General features: G+C 39.7%; 1 protein-coding gene across 1 annotated transcript in view; it reads right to left on the bottom strand.

Moving 5' to 3' along the window:
- Positions 1-18826, bottom strand: part of HSF5 (heat shock transcription factor 5) — a 49701-nt gene extending 30875 nt beyond the window's left edge. The window contains exons 1-4 of the mRNA XM_060082341.1: positions 18241-18826; positions 12839-13213; positions 3129-3223; positions 135-656 (exon numbers count right to left, since the gene is read on the bottom strand). Coding sequence (XP_059938324.1) covers positions 135-656; positions 3129-3223; positions 12839-13213; positions 18241-18826 — 1578 coding nt within the window. The remainder of the gene's footprint in view (positions 1-134; positions 657-3128; positions 3224-12838; positions 13214-18240) is intronic.
- Positions 18827-19267: the final 441 nt, after the last annotated feature.

Raw genomic sequence — 19267 nt, 5'->3', positions numbered from 1 at the left:
AACCTGGACAAAGTCCTCCACTAGAACAGTCTTCAGCAAGAAGTCTTCAGCAAGAAGAACTCCTTCAGCAAGGAGTGGAAGTACCACTCCTAGGTACCTTTGCGCTCTATTAGGATTTTTTCTTTGCCTCTTACCTGGTGTGTGCTGAACGGTAGCCCTTCCTGCACAAATGCTACTGAAGACGGAGACGGATTATGACTTAGCTGCTCCTTCAGTTTGACATGAGCTTGCTGGTTGGCTGCAGACTCCTGCATTGTAGTATCTTCAACAGGCTGAGCTGTGTGGATGGTATAGATGTACTCAGGTGACTGTGGTAGAGAGCCGGTAATTGCTTGTTCTGTTCCAGCCACAAAAGACGTACTATCTGAGCCTACAGCAGTGAGTGGCTCCAGCTGGCTGGCTTGACGTGTGGCAGATGGACTGCTGTCGTGTGAATTAGCTAGGATATGTTGGCCTCTGTTAGACGGAGATGTGGAGCACTGATTCTCAACAGGCTCCACCTTTACCGTCTCCAATTTAGGGGAGGAATGCAACTCATCTACTATCTGAAAAACAGCCTCTAGGTTTACTTCTGTCTTTTTATTTTCATCAGTAGCACTGCAAGGCCAAGTAGAAGGCAGAAATTCAACTGGATAGGAAGGTTGCACTGGAGAATTCTGGGAAAAGAGAAAATAGGACTGTTTGGATAGAAAACCAAATATGAGATTAAGGAGGAAAGCAACAACATGTAGGCTGATGAATGCTAAATATAAACAAATTAAACTTAAAGCTCACTCAGAAAACTTGAATGCCAATCAACTTTTCAGCAGTGGTAGCTTCGACTCTATTGTTAACACTTACACAGGAACTATTATATGTCAACCACTATATCAAGTTTAATACTGGAATGGACCAATAATTCTCAGGGTTAAAGTACACAAAATCAAAAAAGCCATAGTACCCAAAAACCTATTTGTTGATAAAATGTCTATAAACCAAATTCTTCCATAAAGGTTGACAGACAAAAACATCACTTGTATCTGCAATATACTGTTTTAGAAATGTAGTAAGGAAATGTCAAACACAGGATGCTCACAAGTCCACCAATGCTTCTATAGATTCAGGGGGGAGGTACTGATATTCTGTTCCAAATGACCTGGGAAAAAATGTATGGAATATCAAATGTCCTTTGGTCCTGAGATTATTTATTTTAATAATAAAACAATAGATTAAAATAGTTGTCACTTTTAGACTGATATCTTCAAGATGTATTCTCTTATACATAGTACTTTGCACAGAGCAGGCATTCAATAAATGTTTGCTGAATATCTCAGGTTATAAACATAAGATATGGAAGAGTTACTATTAAATAAAACATGTAGTGAGTCAATATTGTCAAACACATTGACAATGAGTGCGTCAATGATTTGAAGGCCACTAATGCCAAATAATGTAAATCTAAATGGTTTAAGCGTCAAGCTACTTTACTATAGCTGATAGCCCCACTTACTGAGTTCTTACTATGTGCCAAGCACATACAAAGTGCTTTACATACATTATTTCATTTAATCCTCACAAGAGGTCTATGAAATGTGATCATCTCTATTTCCAAAGGATGGAACTGAAGTTCAGAGAAACTTCATAATTTATACAAAGTCACAAAGAAGTAACTGACAGAGTCAGGCTTCAAACCTAGGTGTGCCTGACTCCAGAGTTCTTGCTCTTAACCACTGCAATATACTGACCATTCATGCACACTCATATCTGCAGGCCAACAAAACTAACTGCATCTATTTCCAGAATGTTATCTGAAATACTTCACTTTTTTCAATTTAAAAATTTTACGTCTACTTATCTCTATTTTCCTACAGTGAACATGTATTGTCTTTGTAGTAAGCAAAGGTCTTCAAAGATGTTTTAAATGATTTATTTAAAACATAAATATAATCAAGATATAACACCAACAGAGTATCTCCAGTATGATCCAGGGGAGAGAATGCCTGGATCTACAGACAAGAGCATCTAATGTGTGAGATAGATATGTCCTTCCAGTGAAGATGAATCAGCTAGACTAACATGCTTGATGACAACTGCCATTAAAAATGTCCAGCTAAGTCCCCTTGATCTGATTCTATACTCCTCAAAAAAAGAAAAGAAAGAAAGAAAGAAAGAAAGAAAGAAAAGACAAAAAAGAAAAAAAGGAATGTTCTTTTGAGTACTGGAATGTCAATAGTAAGATATTCTCTAAAGAACAGAAGCTATCATGACTACATGATATCAAAGGAAAACAATTCCAATCTTTAAGCAACTATAGCATAAAAATACAAACATGGGATTTAATCTTATCCTAGAAGTAGTAGTCTACAACATTTAAATCAAAGCAATTGCTTCCTAACAAATACGAGAAAAAATTGAAGTGCAGTGTTTACAACATAGGGGCTTTCTCATTTTTGACATCATTTTCCTTTCTCCTTTAAAAAAAAAGTAATTGTACCATCTTGGAAGGATCTGTCATTTGGTGATGTATATACTTTTAGAGTTTATCTGGTATTCATTTTACCATGGTATTCAATTTTACCATTGCTGACAGCTGAACAACATTGTTCCAACTAACTGTCAGCAATGATGAAAATGTTCTCTATGTGTACTATAAAATCTGGTAACCACTAGCCAAATGAAACTATTAAGCACCTGAAGTGTGGCTAGTGTGACTGAGGAATGATTTTTTTTTAACACCTTTATTGGAGTATAATTGGTTACAGTGGTGTGTTAGTTTCTGCTTCATAACAAAGTGAATCAGCTATACATATACATATATCTCCATATCTCTTCCCTCTTGCGTCTCCCTCCCTCCCACCCTCCCTACTGAGGAATGATTTTTAAATTTTATTTAACTTTAATTCATTTACATTTAAATAGCTACATGTGGCTAGTGCCTAAGAGTAGGCCAAGAAGATAGTGTAGGCCTAGAAGAATCCTCAGACATCATTTACATACACTCTTTTTTTTTTAAGAATTGAGAAAAACTAAGGCCACAATCCACAGCTTACCTGTGGCTACTCATTAAGATAAAATTACACTTTGGAATTCTGCAAGGCCAATCGTACTGTACCTGACGCAGGGTATGTCCATTGTTGCCAGCATCTTACCTGGAAGTAGTTGCAGTGTGCATAGGAAGGGGCAGTGGGAGACACACAACTACTGAGCGCATCCATGTGGGTAGGAGAGCAGCACTGCAGCACAGCTGGAACAAATCCAAACACAGAAAAGCCGTCAACCCAGATAAACCTCTACAGCATTCAAGGCACTCCTCTCTTTCAACTTACAACAAAAAATTCCAAAAGTTTCCCTTTGTGGGTGCAATAAAATATATTTAGGCCGACTAGGTGCCCTTATTTGTTGAAAACAAATGGTAATAAGGCAATTTTAAAAGTCATTTAAAAGGGTCATGTCTACTTTTATAAATGATTTCTTTAGCACCTAAACATTTTGTTGCCCTTCTAACCAAACATTTATGCTTACTGAAAGTAGTAATTTCCTTTTATTGAAAATATCAGAACATATTCAGAATTCTAAAATAATTATTTCAATCATTTTAATAGTAACAAACATTTGGAGCAAGGTTTTTAAGGATAAAATAAGTATAAGTACTCTCCAAACACTCCTACTGTTATACAATGCATCCAGTGGAATCTATGAAAAAAAAAATGTTTTAACAATTTAGACAAGTGGTTAGGAATTCAGATTCTAGAGCCAGACTGCCTGGCTTTGTAGCCCAGCTCCAAAATTTTAATAACTGTATAAACTTGAGCAACGTTAATCCCTTTGGGCCTTAGTTTCTGCATTCTGTTAGAATAGGGATAATAGTAGTACCTACCTAACATGTTTGTTGTGAGGAGTGAATGAGTTAATATGCACAAAGCACTGAGAAGAGTACTGGCATACAGCAAGCCATCAATCAACAAATAGCTAACAATGCTATTATGTTAGCTAAGGAAATACATTTTCCAAACTTTCTCTTTATAGTTAGGATACCATGAAAAGACTGAACTCTTTCTACTGGTAGAGTCATACTTACAAATGTAGCCTTAATAATAGGTTGAGTCTCCTCTTTTCCAGAGGGAGACCCTCCAGAATGACTGAGAATCAGTTATAACATCACGTCTTTGGATTGAACAGAGGCTGACGTTGGTTGACCACCTACCCTATTCCAGGCACAGGCCTAGGCCCTTCACATATATGGTCTCATTTAATCCAAACAACAACTGAATGAGGCATTAACGTTACTTTACAAACATAAGGAAACTAAAGCTCAGGGATGTTTAAAAATGTGCCGAAAGTCACAACGCCGAGAGTGACAGAGGCACACTCCGAAGCACATGCTCTTTAATATATCACACTACTTCCCTGATCTTTTCCTCTTCCTAAATGTAGTATTTTAATTTTACTAGAACTCCACTTGCTGAATATTTTCAAGGTATCTTTTTTATAAGGTGGCAACTTTCTCTTCTTTGGTCCATGTTTTTCATATTTTGAGTGTGCTAATAAAGTTACTAAATAATCTTATTCAGTAACCTTTGAAGTAAAGTAGCCAAAGATTTAAAAAATTCATTAAAATGCTTCCCTATTTCGTCATTACTGACTACTGAAGTTTTAATTGTCAGAAGTTCATAAAGGTATACAAGAAATAAATTTTTTTTTATTATTATTATTATTTTTTGTGTGGTACGCGGGCCTCTCACTGCTGCGGCCTCTCCCGTTGCGGAGCACAGGCTCCGGACGCGCAGGCTCAGCGGCCATGGCTCACGGGCCCAGCCGCTCTGCGGCATGTGGGATCTGCCCGGACCGGGGCACGAACCCGTGTCCCCTGCATCGGCAGGCGGACTCTCAACCACTGCGCCACCAGGGAAGCCCTAAATATTTTATTTTATCACGTGCATTTTAAGGCATTACATTTTGCACACAGAAGTACAAAATTAAAATAATGGATAGAATTCTAGTTCAAGTACAAACATAAGGGTTGATGTTTTCTGAATTACATAAGTTTAACAAGTCCAGTGGTTTAAAAAGCCAGATATTACTAGAATGGTCACATAAAATTCAAGCTGTCATTTCCAATATCCCTGGAGATTATTCAAATACACAATTAAAATGTTTTGGATTTGAATTTGGTTTCCCAGAATATTTAAAGGCACAAATATCCTGGGACATAAGTTAAATCCAAAAAGCAAAACAGCAAGGAGGGGTCTGCAGGGTTCGCCAAAACTGAAAAAACTGGGATCTTTAGTTTTAACAGCTAAGGAAAACTTAGCCCCCTAGTGGCAGTAAAGGACTCAGTCAGGGGCTGCAGGTTTTCACCCATCAGGGCACCATAAAAGTGTTTTGTTACAAATAAATCAGTGAAAGGTATTAGCTTTATTTTTCCGATATTGCTATGATCTGACTCCATGGTTTACACATTTTGAATAGTTGTTAAAGTGTACTTTAAAATAAATTTCTTGGAGAAATAGAATATATAACAGAGACTATATTAATAGGTAGTTGATAGCTGATTTGGTATCTAAGGAAACAGCAAAATAGTGAATATCCTTTAAAGTGCCCAGTTACAAATGGAAAGTAGAAAGGTACCTGCATGAAAAAAGGGAGGACTTGAACAGATAATCCAACAAGATTCCTCAATGGCTATTTCCTTACCAGTGCACTGCTACTTCATATAATCAACAAAATAGAACAAAACAAAGTATTAATAAGTTTACTGAATATGAAAACCTAGCTATAAAACTGCAACTGTGTGCTTAATACATGACAAATTCATTTAGCGTGTATTATGAAAGCACTGTGAAAGCACCTACATTTATAAAACTGAGTTTATGTCCTAAGACACGTTCATCTGCATAAAGATCTTCCAGTATTTTCCTGAAGGCAGTGTTCACTTAAGGCATTAAATTGCATATAGAATAAAAAACTGGAAATAATGAACAATTTTATTCCATATATAAATATCAGAGTTGATGACATTTAAAAAACAATTCTAGGGCTTCCCTGGTGGCGCAGTGGTTGAGAGTCTGCCTGTCGATGCAGGGGACACGGGTTCGTGCCCTGGTCCGGGAAGATCCCACATGCCGTGGAGCGGCTGGGCCCCATGAGCCATGGCCGCTGAGCCTGTGCGTCCGGAGCCTGTGCTCCACAACGGGAGAGGCCACAACAGTGAGAGGCCCGTGTACAGCAAAAAAAAAAAAAAAAAAAAAAAAACAATCCTAGTAATAAAATAAAGCCAGGATTACTAAAAATTTATCTAAGGGTAAAAATTTTCATGTCCACTATAGGTTAGGAAAAGAGGTTCATATACTTTATCCTATGGAGGTAATTCAAATCTATAATTAAAATGTTTTGGACGTGAATCTATTCTCGAATAGTACAGTGTCAACAGTAAGGAGATACCCAATATAAATACTCAAAAGGAAAAACATCCTAATAAATAGTAAATTTAATTTCAAGATAAGTTACTACAGCAACTAGAACCCCAACATCTCCTCATCTACAGTGAGGTAAAGATATGGTTTTCTAGGGACTTCCCTGGTGGTGCAGTGGTTAAGAATCTGCCTGCCAATGCAGGGGACATGGGTTCGAGCCCTGGTCCAGGGAGATCCCACATACCGCAGAGCGACTGAGCCTGTGTGCCACAACTACTGAGCCTGTGCTCTAGAGCCCGCGAGCCACAACTGCTCAGCCCGTGTGACAAAGCTACTGAAGCCCACACGCCTAGAGCCCCGTGCTCCACAACAAGAGAAGCCCGCGCACTGCAACGAAGAGTAGCCCCCACTCACCACTAGAGAACGTCCGCGTACCGCAACCACGACCCAACACAGCCAAATTAATTTATTAATTTAATTTAATTTAATTTTAAAAGAAATGGTGTTCCAGCCTATACCCAAAAGAAGTGAAAGCAGAACAGATTATTGTACAACCAAGTTCATACAGCATTATTCACAGTAGCCAAAGGTGGAAGCAACCCAGTGTCTATCAACAGGTGAACGGATAAACAAAATGTGGTCCATACATATGGAAATTTATAGAAAATTATTCAGCATTAAAAAGGAAGGAGGGACTTCCCTGTTGTCACAGTGGTTAAGAATCCACCTGCCAATGCAGGGGACAGGGGTTTGAGCCCTGGTCCAGGAAGATCCCACATACCACACAGCAACTAAGCCCGTGAGCCATAACTACTGAGCCTGCGCTCTAGAGCCCGCATGCCACAACTACTGAAGTCCACGTGCCTGGAGCCTGTGCTCCGCAACAAAGAGTAGCCCCCGCTCACCGCAACCAGAGAAAGCCCACACACAGCAACGAAGAACCAATGCAGCAGGGAGGGAGATGCAAGAGGGAAGAGATATGGGGACATATGTATATGTATAGCTGATTCACTTTGTTATTCAGCAGAAACTAACACACCATTGTAAAGCAATTATACTCCAATAAAGATGTAAAAAAAAAAAAGAACCAATGTAGCCAAAAATAAATAAATTTATAAAAAATAAAAAGGAAGGAAACGTTGACTCATGCCACAGTATCAATGACTCTTTAAATAAGTGAAATAAGCCAATCACAAAAGGACAAATATATGTTTGCTCTTATACCAAGTCCCTAGAGTCATCAAATTCTTCAAGACAGAAAGTAGAATGGTGGTTGCCAAAAGATGGTGAGAGGGGAATGTGAAGTTAGTGTTTAATGGATACAGATTTCAGCTGGGGGAAGATGAAAAAGTTCTGGAAATGGATGGTGGTGATGCTAGTACAATAATGTGAACGTATTTAATGCCACAGAGCTGTACACTTAAAAATGGATAAATTGGTAAATTCTATGTTACATATATTTTACCTCAATAAAGAGAAAGGAAAATATAATTGTGCTTTTGCTTAGTTTCTTCTGGCAGCTAAAGAAAACCTCCTGGTGTATCTATGCCAAGTCCCTCTTTCCATAAGAACAAAATCAGCCCTTTTCAGAGAAATTGACAATACAGGCTACCTGAGCATCAGAAAGCTCCTATAACTTGAGATTCCATACTTGTTTATGTACATTATGTAGGATTAGAAGCCTAAAGACCAAATCTTTAAAATTTAATGTACTTTAAAACAATAATAAGCAACCTTCTTTGCCCAAGAGTCAATTCAGAAAAACTTTTAAATAATGATACAAAATATGTTTTTCAATAAACGTATGTACCTTCAGGGGAAGGTTATGTTCTTACAAATCACTTTAGTTAGCTTTTAAAGTATTAATATCTAGGCTCATTTGAAATACAGTTTTTAAAATATTATCCTTTATATGTAAATAGTGTTTTAAGTTTTATAGTCTATTCACATGCATTATTCATTTAATCCCCGACCCAAAATATTATTGCCACTTTACAGAAAGGGAAATTGAGGCTGAGTGACATGAAATAATCCACAGAATGTCACAATGTCCATCAGATGATTAACTGCAAAGCTGAGACTAGAATTATTTCATTTATTCAATAAATTATTTGCTAAGGGCCCATTATGGCCAAGCACTATGCTAGGTGCAGGGGGATACAGAAATGAATTCGACACAGCCCCACACCTCAGAGGCCCCAAACTGGACCCCCGACTCCAGCAGCTGGAGTATGTTCTCTCTGCTTGAGCAGGGTGAGTCAATAGCCCAGGGCCAGTTCCACTGCCACCGGCAGCACAGAAGGAGAGGTCCCCCCACCAAACTCTGTCATCTACCCTATCTGCAAGTAACTAACTCTGGGGAAGAGATATATCAGGGAAGAGTCTCTCGCAAAAGAAAAACAAAAGTCCCTCTTTGTATGACAGGCAGGTAGGCAGCAGAGCACAGTGGCCAAGATAATGAACCCTTGAGTCAGTTTGCCCGGATTTGTTCCCCAGCCCTGCCTATGCCTGGCTGTGCTTCAGTTTCTAATCTATAAAATGAGGATAACTACATTCCCTATCTTATAAGGTTGTTGTGAGAATTAAATTAATTAATATTTGGAAAGTGCTCAGAAGAGTACCTGGTCACAGTTATTGTTATACAAGTATTTGTTAATTAAAATATGAGATAAAAGGCAGCTACAAATTGCTAATCACTGCTGTGAGCTTAAAACTTAACGCGGAAAAAAAATCAGTTGATTTTGAGTCAATTCAGCATTACAACATGAGTCAAAGGAAAACAATTCCTCAATACAGGACTCTATATATAAATATGAATATATTAATATTCTTATGTATGTTCAAATATATAGAGAATGAGTAAAATAAAAAGGTCTAAAATGAAGTTTTTTATAAAAAAGGGACATTAAATTATAGCAGCACACTGTGAAAATAGCATTAGAGGAAAAAAACTGAATTCAAGATAGGGTAAGACTAAAAAGAGTCAAATAGCACTGGATCTACAACATTTTGTCTTTGAAGAAGTGATAAGACTGGAAAAAATATAAATGATCTAGGCAAAGAAAACAGATGCTTCGGGACTTCCTTGGTGGTCCAGTGGTAAAGAATCCACCTTCCATACTGCCGGGCAATTAAGCCTGCATGCCACAACTAGAGAGAGAAAACCTGTATGCCACAACTAGAGAGAAGCCCGCGCGCCACAATGAAGACCCCGCGTGCCACAACGAAGACCTCGCATGCCACAACTAAGACCCTACGCAGCCCAAAAAATTAAATAAATAATTCATTAGAAAAGAAAACAGATGCTTCAAGCGAGGAATGACAAATGTAAGAAATAATTCAGGTGAGTCAATTTATGAGTCAGTCTGATAGCAGTTTTTTAGTCTCAATGTTTTGCTTTACTAGAGAAATTAATAACTTATGAAATATTACAAAATTCAAAATTTACTGGTTATAGCATTTGAAGACCAGATCCAAGTTTATTTTCAATATAACTAAGTTTTAAATGAAGTTGAGTATTGTTTTTTACTAAAATTTGATCCAAACCTCAAGTCATATAGTTCACTTTGAAAGGATACAAGTATGACCATTATTCCAAAATTAGTTACTTTATTAGGATTTGGAGAGCTGGATTTGGGAGTGATTATCATCCTGCCTCTGAAAATAGTATTTTACTTAACTCTGGGAAAGTCATTTGTAAAACCCTTCATAAACAGGTACTCACTAAATATTGGTTAAATTGCTCACTACTCTTTGCTTCCTTCACCTAAAATTTGGAGGAATTAAGTACTTGTACAGTATTTCTTTAGCACTTTCTTTTCCATAGCAGGTCTTTTGTATTTAACAATACAACTTTTTATTTTTTTTATTTATATAGTACTTCAGAATGTTCAAAGCAATTTTGCCTACATTGTATCATGGAACTACTCTATATATTTGAAGTCATCATGAAATCATGAGATTTCTTTTTCTCGTAACCTCAGAACCTTCATAGTCATTTCAATTATCCATATCAAAGAAGACAAAACAAAAAATTCAGATAACCTCAGATTCTATTTCATATGCACTCTACATTATCAAAACATCAGCAGCACTTACTTGTTCTTTTAATGTGTCTCTTCCCTAGTCCTTACCTTGGACTCTTGGAGACGATTTTCAGTGTAATTATCAAATTAATAAATTTATTTATAAATTTAAATCCAAGCTAACATAAAATACTTTAAAATAACATATATCCTTAAATCACAATAATTTAACAAAGAGTATTTCCATAATGAGGAATAATATTAACTATCTGTAGTGTTTTCTAGTAAACACTATATAACTAGTTCTCATAAAATTTAGAACTAGGAGTTTCCAAGAGGATTGTCTGGAACTTGGAATACATTTTCCCATAGAAACACAGGCTAGTCTGGCTCCTAAGCCAGACTATAACCATCTATACCTTAACAGAAGGACCAACAGTAATAGAAAACCTAACCACTATGTCTAATATGTCCATAGAAAAATTTCTCCAAAATTCCAAATTAGAAGGCCAAGAACATTTCTACATCTCTCTGTTGCAGTCCTTCTAAATTTCAACTCCCCAGAAGCTTTTTGAGTCTTTAGTAGTGTGAGGAGGGGGGTTTGGAGGGAGGTTCGGAAAAGAAAGAGAAACATTTATTGGTAAAAGGAGGGGAAGTAAGGGTATTGTCCAGTTGCCGGGCTACAGAACATAAAGCAAGTGTAAGAAAGGCCCAGACTGGCTCTCTGTGTATATATATATATATATATATATATGTATATTCTATGCATATATGGAAGGCAGCCAAAATTATAATTTAGATAGAAATGCCTAATTTGTTTATTAAAATATTGGATTAAACTCCTCAATAAAAATCTGATACTATTCGTTGCTATACATAAGATATACAACTTATAACATGAAATTAGTCATCTTCTGTTTTTAAAGATCACCCAGATATTTTTGTTCTTCAAAGAAGTAGCTGAAAATCTGGAAAAAAGAACTAGGCCTCAACTTTTTTTTATATAATAAGGTAAAAACATATTTTTTAATCTCTAACAGGTAAATGCTTAGAAGTGCTAGACCATCTTATTCCCTATAATTCCTTCCCCTTTTCCTTCTCAACTCCATCCTCCAAAACAGTAGCAGCTCCAAAAAGCTATACAACCCAATCTAAGTTAAACTCTGGTTTTATTATTTTAATATTATTAAACTTAAGTGCCTTGAGAAAAGAAAGCAATCCTTTTTACTGGCCATATTTAGGTAGAACGCAATGAGCCAATAATAAAACAATATGTTGGATGCTACCAGCTAGAAAATAGTGAGTACTATGACAAATGGAACAGTTCCCAAATTTACAACTTTTAAAAGGCAACAAATTATTTACCCCCTTATCTAATTCACATGCCTTCCACTTATTTTAGCTTTTGATTTCGTCCTGCCTGGGAAAAATGGTCTAACAAAATAACTCTAGAATTGCTTCCAGATGTACTTAATTAATATGCCTAGAGCCTTAATTCATAGGGCAAAGGATTGCCCCCCTTTCTTCTCTTCCCCGTCTTTTCTGAAAGCCTTGACCCTTGACTTGTTTCTATTGCCCCATTTCATCACTCTGGGTAAACACTACATGAAAACACACATCACCTCTATGGTGCTTCTGCAAAACAATGAAATTGTTCTGAATTAAATGGTAATGCTATCATTTTGCAAAAATGCACCCCCCCCAAAGAAAAGACACTCCCGAGCCCCAAGAAGCTAAATAGAGGGTCACTGTCTTAAGGATTCCCAATGAGTGGCTTGAGATCTGCTAGCAGGACTTCCATGCCCTTGGCTGGGCTCTGGGTCAGTTGTCATTGTCAGGCTCTTCTCTCTGCTACTCCCAGCTCTTCACTGGCTGGCATTAACACTGCAGGGACTGCACTGCCAAACCACACCATCACATGTTTACTACAAGAATCTAATTTAGTCTTAAGAGATGGTGAGTTGCTCTTTTATTAAACGTCGTTACTGAGATACTAACATGATTTCGTTATGAGGTAGTCTCATCTACATAACTAAAAAATAAACAATGTAATATGTATATAAGCAGGTTTTCTAAAAAAAAAAAAAAAAAACCCACAAAAAACAAAAAACTACTACACCAAGAGCAGGAGTTATACCAAGGTCTGATGTACTAAGTCTTAATCTTATTACTAGGACGTATTTTGAGGATACAGCAGTTTCACTAAAAACATACACCTTTACGCACGAACGGAATTTTCACAACCTTTAAGAATCAATGAAATTTTACATATTGCTAAATAATGTGTACTCATGAGAAATCTTTGACATTTCTTAAGTGCATATTCCTATTTTTGTTTAAGCATACAGAAACACATTAAAAAAATATAAATTCTCATTAAAAGTACCTTAAGAGAAGCCACTGAACTTGAATTTCTCATACCTGTTGGATAGTAGGCTTGGGAGTACTGCGCTGAGGGTGTGTAGTTACTGTATTTTGGGGAGGAGCTGACCATTGTTTGAGGACCTTGTTGAACATGTACGGATGTGGCACTGGGCTGCAGGGTATATGTAACCTCAGATGGAAACCTCTGTAGTACAGGAAATGGAACCCCTTTATCTGAAAAAGTGGGAGACGTTTCCACTTCTCCTGCTTGCATTCCAAGAGAGTTCTGCCATGTTCTAGGAGGAATCGGGGTCCGATCTAAACCTTTCAGAGGGAAGGTACTGTGGTTGTGAGATGAAGCTGATACGTAGGAGTAAGGAGACAAACTATCTCGCCGGAACGACCGGTGGAATTGTCCTACAGCCACTGGTCCTGCATAAAAGAGGAAGAGCACATTTACTAATCTTACATTACATCACCAGATGTAATAAACCAAAAGTCACAAAATATGAGCTACTCTTCACTTGTAGGTATGTTGAGTTCTCAGCCATTTTTAACACAACAGAAATTTGCTGGTAAAAACAAGTTGTTCAGAATCCAGAATATGAGATTACACATATAATGCTGAAAATATAATCAAATAACTTTTGTCTGGTTCTCAATATGACTGTCATAAGAGACAAAGTAGCCAAACTCTGACATTAAATCAAATGTAAAATGTCATCTTACCTTTCACCTCGGCAGACTGACCCAGATTTTTCCAATCTGTAAACTACTTCCTAGAAGCTTTAGAAATTCCAGTCTTTCAAATCATTTAGGAACGTTAATAACAGGCACAAAAATAAGCCCTCAACCATATACATAAAAGATGGAAGTATGGAAGAAATAAAAATTATAACACAAACCAAAAAGTAATTTAATGTTCTTTGCTCCCTTTCAATTTTTTCAAATTTTAATAACAATCTTTGCAGAAAAGTCAAGCTTGAAAACTCTGACTTGTTCATTCCTTAACTCAATCAATAATTTTCCATGGTCTTTTTTTCTTCACAATATCTCTTAGTCGCGTCCCTTCCTAGATATGAATGGCTCTCAAACACTGATTTACATTTGAATCACCTGGAGAGTTTGTTAAACATCAGGCCAAGAGATTCCAATATTTGCTTTTTCTTATCTAGCAAAGTAGAAAGGAATTAAAAAGTGGAGATGAGGAAGAGAGAAAAAGGCCAATACTATGTGATGAGGAAAAGGAAAATATAAATGTTGCAAGCTGAACTTATTGTAAAGACTGTGGTTCTTGAACATATAGCTAGCCTAATTTATTCTTAGGAAGGGCTTTACGCACTAAATTATGTAGTTCACAAAGTTTTTTCAATTTGTTTTATTAAACTAATCCATAAAACAGAGGGAAATCTAATTTATGTGCTACTCATCTGCTAAAGATGGCACTCAAGTACCTACTTTTCCAAATATTTAAACTGTAAAACCATTCTACATGTTACACTTCCTTTGTTCTAGTATTTCTATAGTGTTTAATTTCCTCTAAAGAATAAAGCATTAGGGAGCACTCTTAACCACTTCTGGTTTGCCGCTGCCTGATTCAAATTGATTTTGGCTCAAATAAACTCTTAAAATAAAATTTTAAAAGAATAAAGCATTAATGCCAAAAATAAACAAATATACGCATACATATATGTAAACAATTCTGGAACATGGAAATCAGGAGCTCTAAATCTAATGGGGAAAAAAAAAAACCTTAGCTCAGAAGATTAAACGTATTTAAATGATACACCTCTTTAAAAAATACTTTTCCTTTTTTCCTTTAAAATACAAAAATAGTTTTTATGCTACTTGACTAGCAATTCCACTTGTATACACACTTTGAACGACCACTGAGAATTCTTTAAGACCTAAAGAAACATTCTTTCGCTCTTCACAAACAGGTGTTTCTGAGGTCCCAAACTACCCACCACTTGATTTTTTCTTGGATGCTAAACCTTCATGTTGCTACAGTGTGCCATTCTTCACTCTCTTTAGGGTTAAGTTGTTGATGAATTTTCAGACTGTCAATAACTTAAGCAGATAATTAAAGAATGTTCTACCCTGATTTCTCAAATTCTGGTTTAGATCTGAATTAAAATATAATTCTGGTTCAGATCTGAATTAAAATATAATTCTACTTCTACTACGATAAATTCTGAGTGATGGCCGAATATTTATATTCTTTAGATGCTGCTAACATAAGGACACGGTTAGCATTAGAAGGACATTCCTTTCAATTTGTTTGTTTTTTTAAAATAAAGAACTAAAACATGCTCAGCTCTTATTTATTCTTCTGTTAAGGGTTACTTCATAGGGTTCTACTCTGACCAACTTTATAGAACATCACCTACATGTCTTCAGAACATCTAAGATATATTTGGTAAAGATTAAATCCAGACTCCTGGAACTGTAAGGCAGGCTGAATTTCTGTTCTTAAATTTTCTGTTCCATATATAAAAGTGAATCTGAGCTAATCAATCCCCAGGAAAGAATTTGCCTCCTTCCCAAAACTTGCCTCTTGAGAGCTTGTTATCCCCAGGCAAAAACAGATTATCTAGTGCTCAGACTTGCTACTTAGTTTAGAAAACTTTAACAAGTAGTGTAAAATAAACTGCCACTAAAAACAAAATAACAATAGTGGGCGAACAAAAAAGGGAAAAACATGTGATCCTCACATTTCTTATCAAGTACGTTCTCAAAAGGTGAACAGGACAGCTGGCTCAGTGGATCTAGGTAAGACAACTAGGTCCCAAAACAGAGGATTCTACTGTAGAAGAGAAGTATTTAAACCAGAAGCTGCAGTAGAACACAGAAAACAGAAAGGAAACTGGGAAGGAGCAGTGTAGTCAGGCATATAACCAAGGCAAGAATCAAGCAGAGTAAAAATTAGCTGAGGAAAAATAGAAGAGCCAAGGACTTAGAACATGGTATTAAAGCAAAACAAAGTTGGGCCGGTATTCTTGAACTTAGAATTACATTCCACCCAAACCAGTAACCCAGTTCCCTAGTGAACCAAGCCTGTGGTGTAGACAATCCACACTTGACACAGCTTCTGCACACACTAACAGGTAGAATGGTAAAAAACAGGAAATGCATGAAAACTCCAATAATTTAGGTATATATGGATTGATGTATTATCTATACTGAAAAAGTATGAATTAAATTTATGTTTGTCAACAAATAATCTTTAAAATGCTGACCAACTGAACTGTAAGTGAAGAAAATCAGATCCTATGTAGTCCCTGTATTTCTTCAACTAAAATGAACTCTATCCTTAGAATACAACTGGGTTTAAGATAGGGGAGAGAAAAAGAAAATCGGAGAAGAGAAAAAAGTGAGCAAGAGTTGGCTTGTATGTATGTATGTTTCTTTCTTTCTTTCTTTGAAGTGGTTATCCTATTTTTCCCACGGACACATTTTCAGTCTTTTCTCCTTATGCCACCAGACACGCAATCTGAAAAACAAATATCTATGTCAGAGATTCTACCAAATGAATGCCAAGGTATTGTCTCCACTGCCTTTCCCCATTCGATTCCCCACCAAACTCAATGACCGTTATATGGAAGTAAGCGGCTTAATATTCCTTTAGAATTCCTTTAGAACATTCCTACGCCACTGCTATTTTTCCAACTGGTTAGTAGAACTCTAACCTAATCTCTTATCTTCTAAACTCCACAGATACACAACCTAATCCCTTATCTTCTAAATTCCAAACGAACATTGCTTCATTCATAACCCTGGGCCTAGGTTAAACTGAACATAGTGTTACTTTTATTCGTATATCTGAAGTTTTTCCATACCTGAGAAGTAAGCCAGACACTTCTGTGGTGTGCTCCAAGGACAAAGAACAAGATAAACTCAAAGGGCCAATACTGCCACAACAAAGAGTTACAGGACTCCTATCACTCTGTCACAGTGTGACCACGGCAATGTCCCAGAGCCCTCCCAAGCAGCATGCCCTGTCCCTTTCCCATCCCCTTTAAGGAAGGACATGAGCCCCATTTTTCTCCCGCTCAGCACACTGAAAGCATACGTACTCTGCCCAGTCAGCAGATGACTTGCAGGTCCCCTGGCTATAGAAACAGACAAGCAACCCATGCTCACCGTCGACTTTCCCTGGCTACCAGGAAGTCGGCCCACTGTTCTTGCAGCGACCCTCCTCTTTAATAAACTCTACCTTCCTTAGCATTCCGCCTTGTGTCTGGCAAATTCTTTTCCAACCCGCGCTCGGACCACAACAACTTTTACGTTAAATCCGTGTTACCATGATGCAAATGTCTCTGCTACTCTTTAGTTGAAGGTGAAGACTGAATTCTCGTTATCCTATCCTGTTGCTTTCTTGGTACGCTGCTTCGTATCACGGGCTCTTTAGACAACGAAAGGGAATACTGCCACCCTCGCCTTCCTTTATAAGATAAATGTCTATCACAGAGAGGTTTTGAACTTTGAGTAAATACAAACTTATACACAGAAAATTTCGTCAAAACTGAAAGACTGAAGGCAACAGTGAAAAATTCAAAGGCTGCAAATGTGAGCTTTCTAAAATCCTCTTCAACTAGAACTTGACAGCTGTAAAGAAAACCATTTTTGCCTTACATTTGTCTAAGCACAACACCTAAATAAGCATCAGGCCTCATCAGCTACAGTGAAAGAACCGTTTAGCCAATTCATTCTACACAGGAACAGTATCTGGTCAACAACAAAATATATTATTATATTTTTGCTTTTAAGATAGATAAACAACGCCTATCGTTCTACACCTTCCTCCAGAACCTACAATATGATTATTGTCAGAACACGTCTTCCATGATTTCTTAGATGTGTCACTGGGTGGAAGGTGGCATGTATCTTCAAGGACAAACTTCCACTCGAGGCACCTCGTTCACGTTCCCTTGGTTGGCATAAATGTTCTAAGTTCTCTTGGCTGTGACTGTTCCCTCCTACCTTGACCTTTGCCATATCCTCACCCGGTATAGGAACTCTGTTTTGCTTCCCATCAGAACCGAGGAGCCCCTTCTGTGTTTCTTCCAGAACCAGGGCTCCAACAAAGACCTGCTTATGGGCGGTGTTCGCCTTGCAGAGACGGCGTCTCGAGAAGGTAAGTGGCTGTCCAGATTCGGAGCCCAAAGGGGTCCGGGGGGGCTAGAAAGCAAGCCTGACGCAGAGGTCCCTGCGGTCGCTAGTGGACACAGAAGGGCCTCAGTGCTCGCGGACGGCTCAGGGCAGAGGCGGTGCCGGCGGGGAGGGGCGCCGGCCCGGGTAAGGGCGGTGCCGCGGCCGGTTCCGGGCAGGCACCGCGGGAAGCGGCTCCCGGGCGCGTTCCCAGCACGGCAGAGGAGAGGACGCCGAACTGCCCTCGGAAGTGGCGGTTGCCCCCCCCGCCCCCGACAGCAGTGCGCCCGGCGCGGGGCGAGACTCACCGTGCGGCTCAGGCCGGGCCCCCGCGGGTGGCGACGGCAGCTCCTGGTGTTGCAGGGGGGAGGAGGCGGTTGAGGCCGAGGCCGAGGCCGACGTGATGAGGAACCTCTGGAAGCGGTTGGGCGGCCGGCAGGGCACCTCCAGGCCGGCCGCCAGTTTGGCCTTGTTGGCGCTGGTGAGCCTCTTGAGGTGCACGAGCAGCTGCGGCTGGTCGCGGCGGAAGTGTGGGCTGTGGAAGTGGTGGAGGGGCCCGTCGCCCGCCGGCCCGCCGCCCCGAGGCCCCGCCGCGCCCGGCCCGCCCAGTACCACCTTGCGGAAGCCGTAGAGGTTGAGCTGGCGGATGAAGCTGGTGAAGTTGGTGGTTTTGAAGAGCTCGGGCTCGGCCCCGGCGCCCCTGACAACGCCGAAGCAGCCGCCGGCCACGGGCGGGCTGAACAGCTCGGCCTCGAAGAGCGGCTGGTCGATGAGCAGCCCCTCGCCGCGGCCGTCCCAGCGGATGGAGCGGTACCGGGGGCTGTTCACCAGCCGCCACAGTTTGGCGGGGAAGTTGTTGGGGTTGATGAAGGTGGAGAGCAGCGCATCCTCCATCGCCCCGCCCAGGCCCTGGGCCGCGCCCCGCCGAGCCTGGCTCTCACACCCCGTTCTCGATCCCCCCCAACCCCGGCCTTCACTTCGCCCTGCCCCCTCCCGCCAGCGCCAGGCCAACGCCAACCCGGGGACCGTTGGCGCAGGAGTCGCCGCGGCGCCCGCCGGCGCGGCCAATGGGACCTCGAGTTCCGGCTGCGCGGCCGGATGCGCCGCGAGCGATCCGCCCCCTGAGCCCCAGCGGCCTGGCCACGTGCAGCGGCGGCGAAGTCGCGCTCTCTCGGCGTCCTAAACCCGCCGGACGGGCTGGGAACCGCCGCCCGCCAGGTAGTGTTACGTCCTGCAGAGATCGGCCCGGTTATCCCCCGATCGGCCCGGAAATATCCCCATATTTCCCTGCGGCCGGCGGAGCTGTGGGACTTTAGAATTTAGCAAGTGAGCAGT

This window comes from Mesoplodon densirostris, chromosome 18 (genome assembly GCF_025265405.1).
Source record: "Mesoplodon densirostris isolate mMesDen1 chromosome 18, mMesDen1 primary haplotype, whole genome shotgun sequence".
Classification (NCBI taxonomy): Eukaryota; Metazoa; Chordata; class Mammalia; order Artiodactyla; family Ziphiidae; genus Mesoplodon; species Mesoplodon densirostris.
Note: the sequence above shows the minus strand (reverse complement) of the source record. Positions and strands in the feature narration are given on the sequence as shown.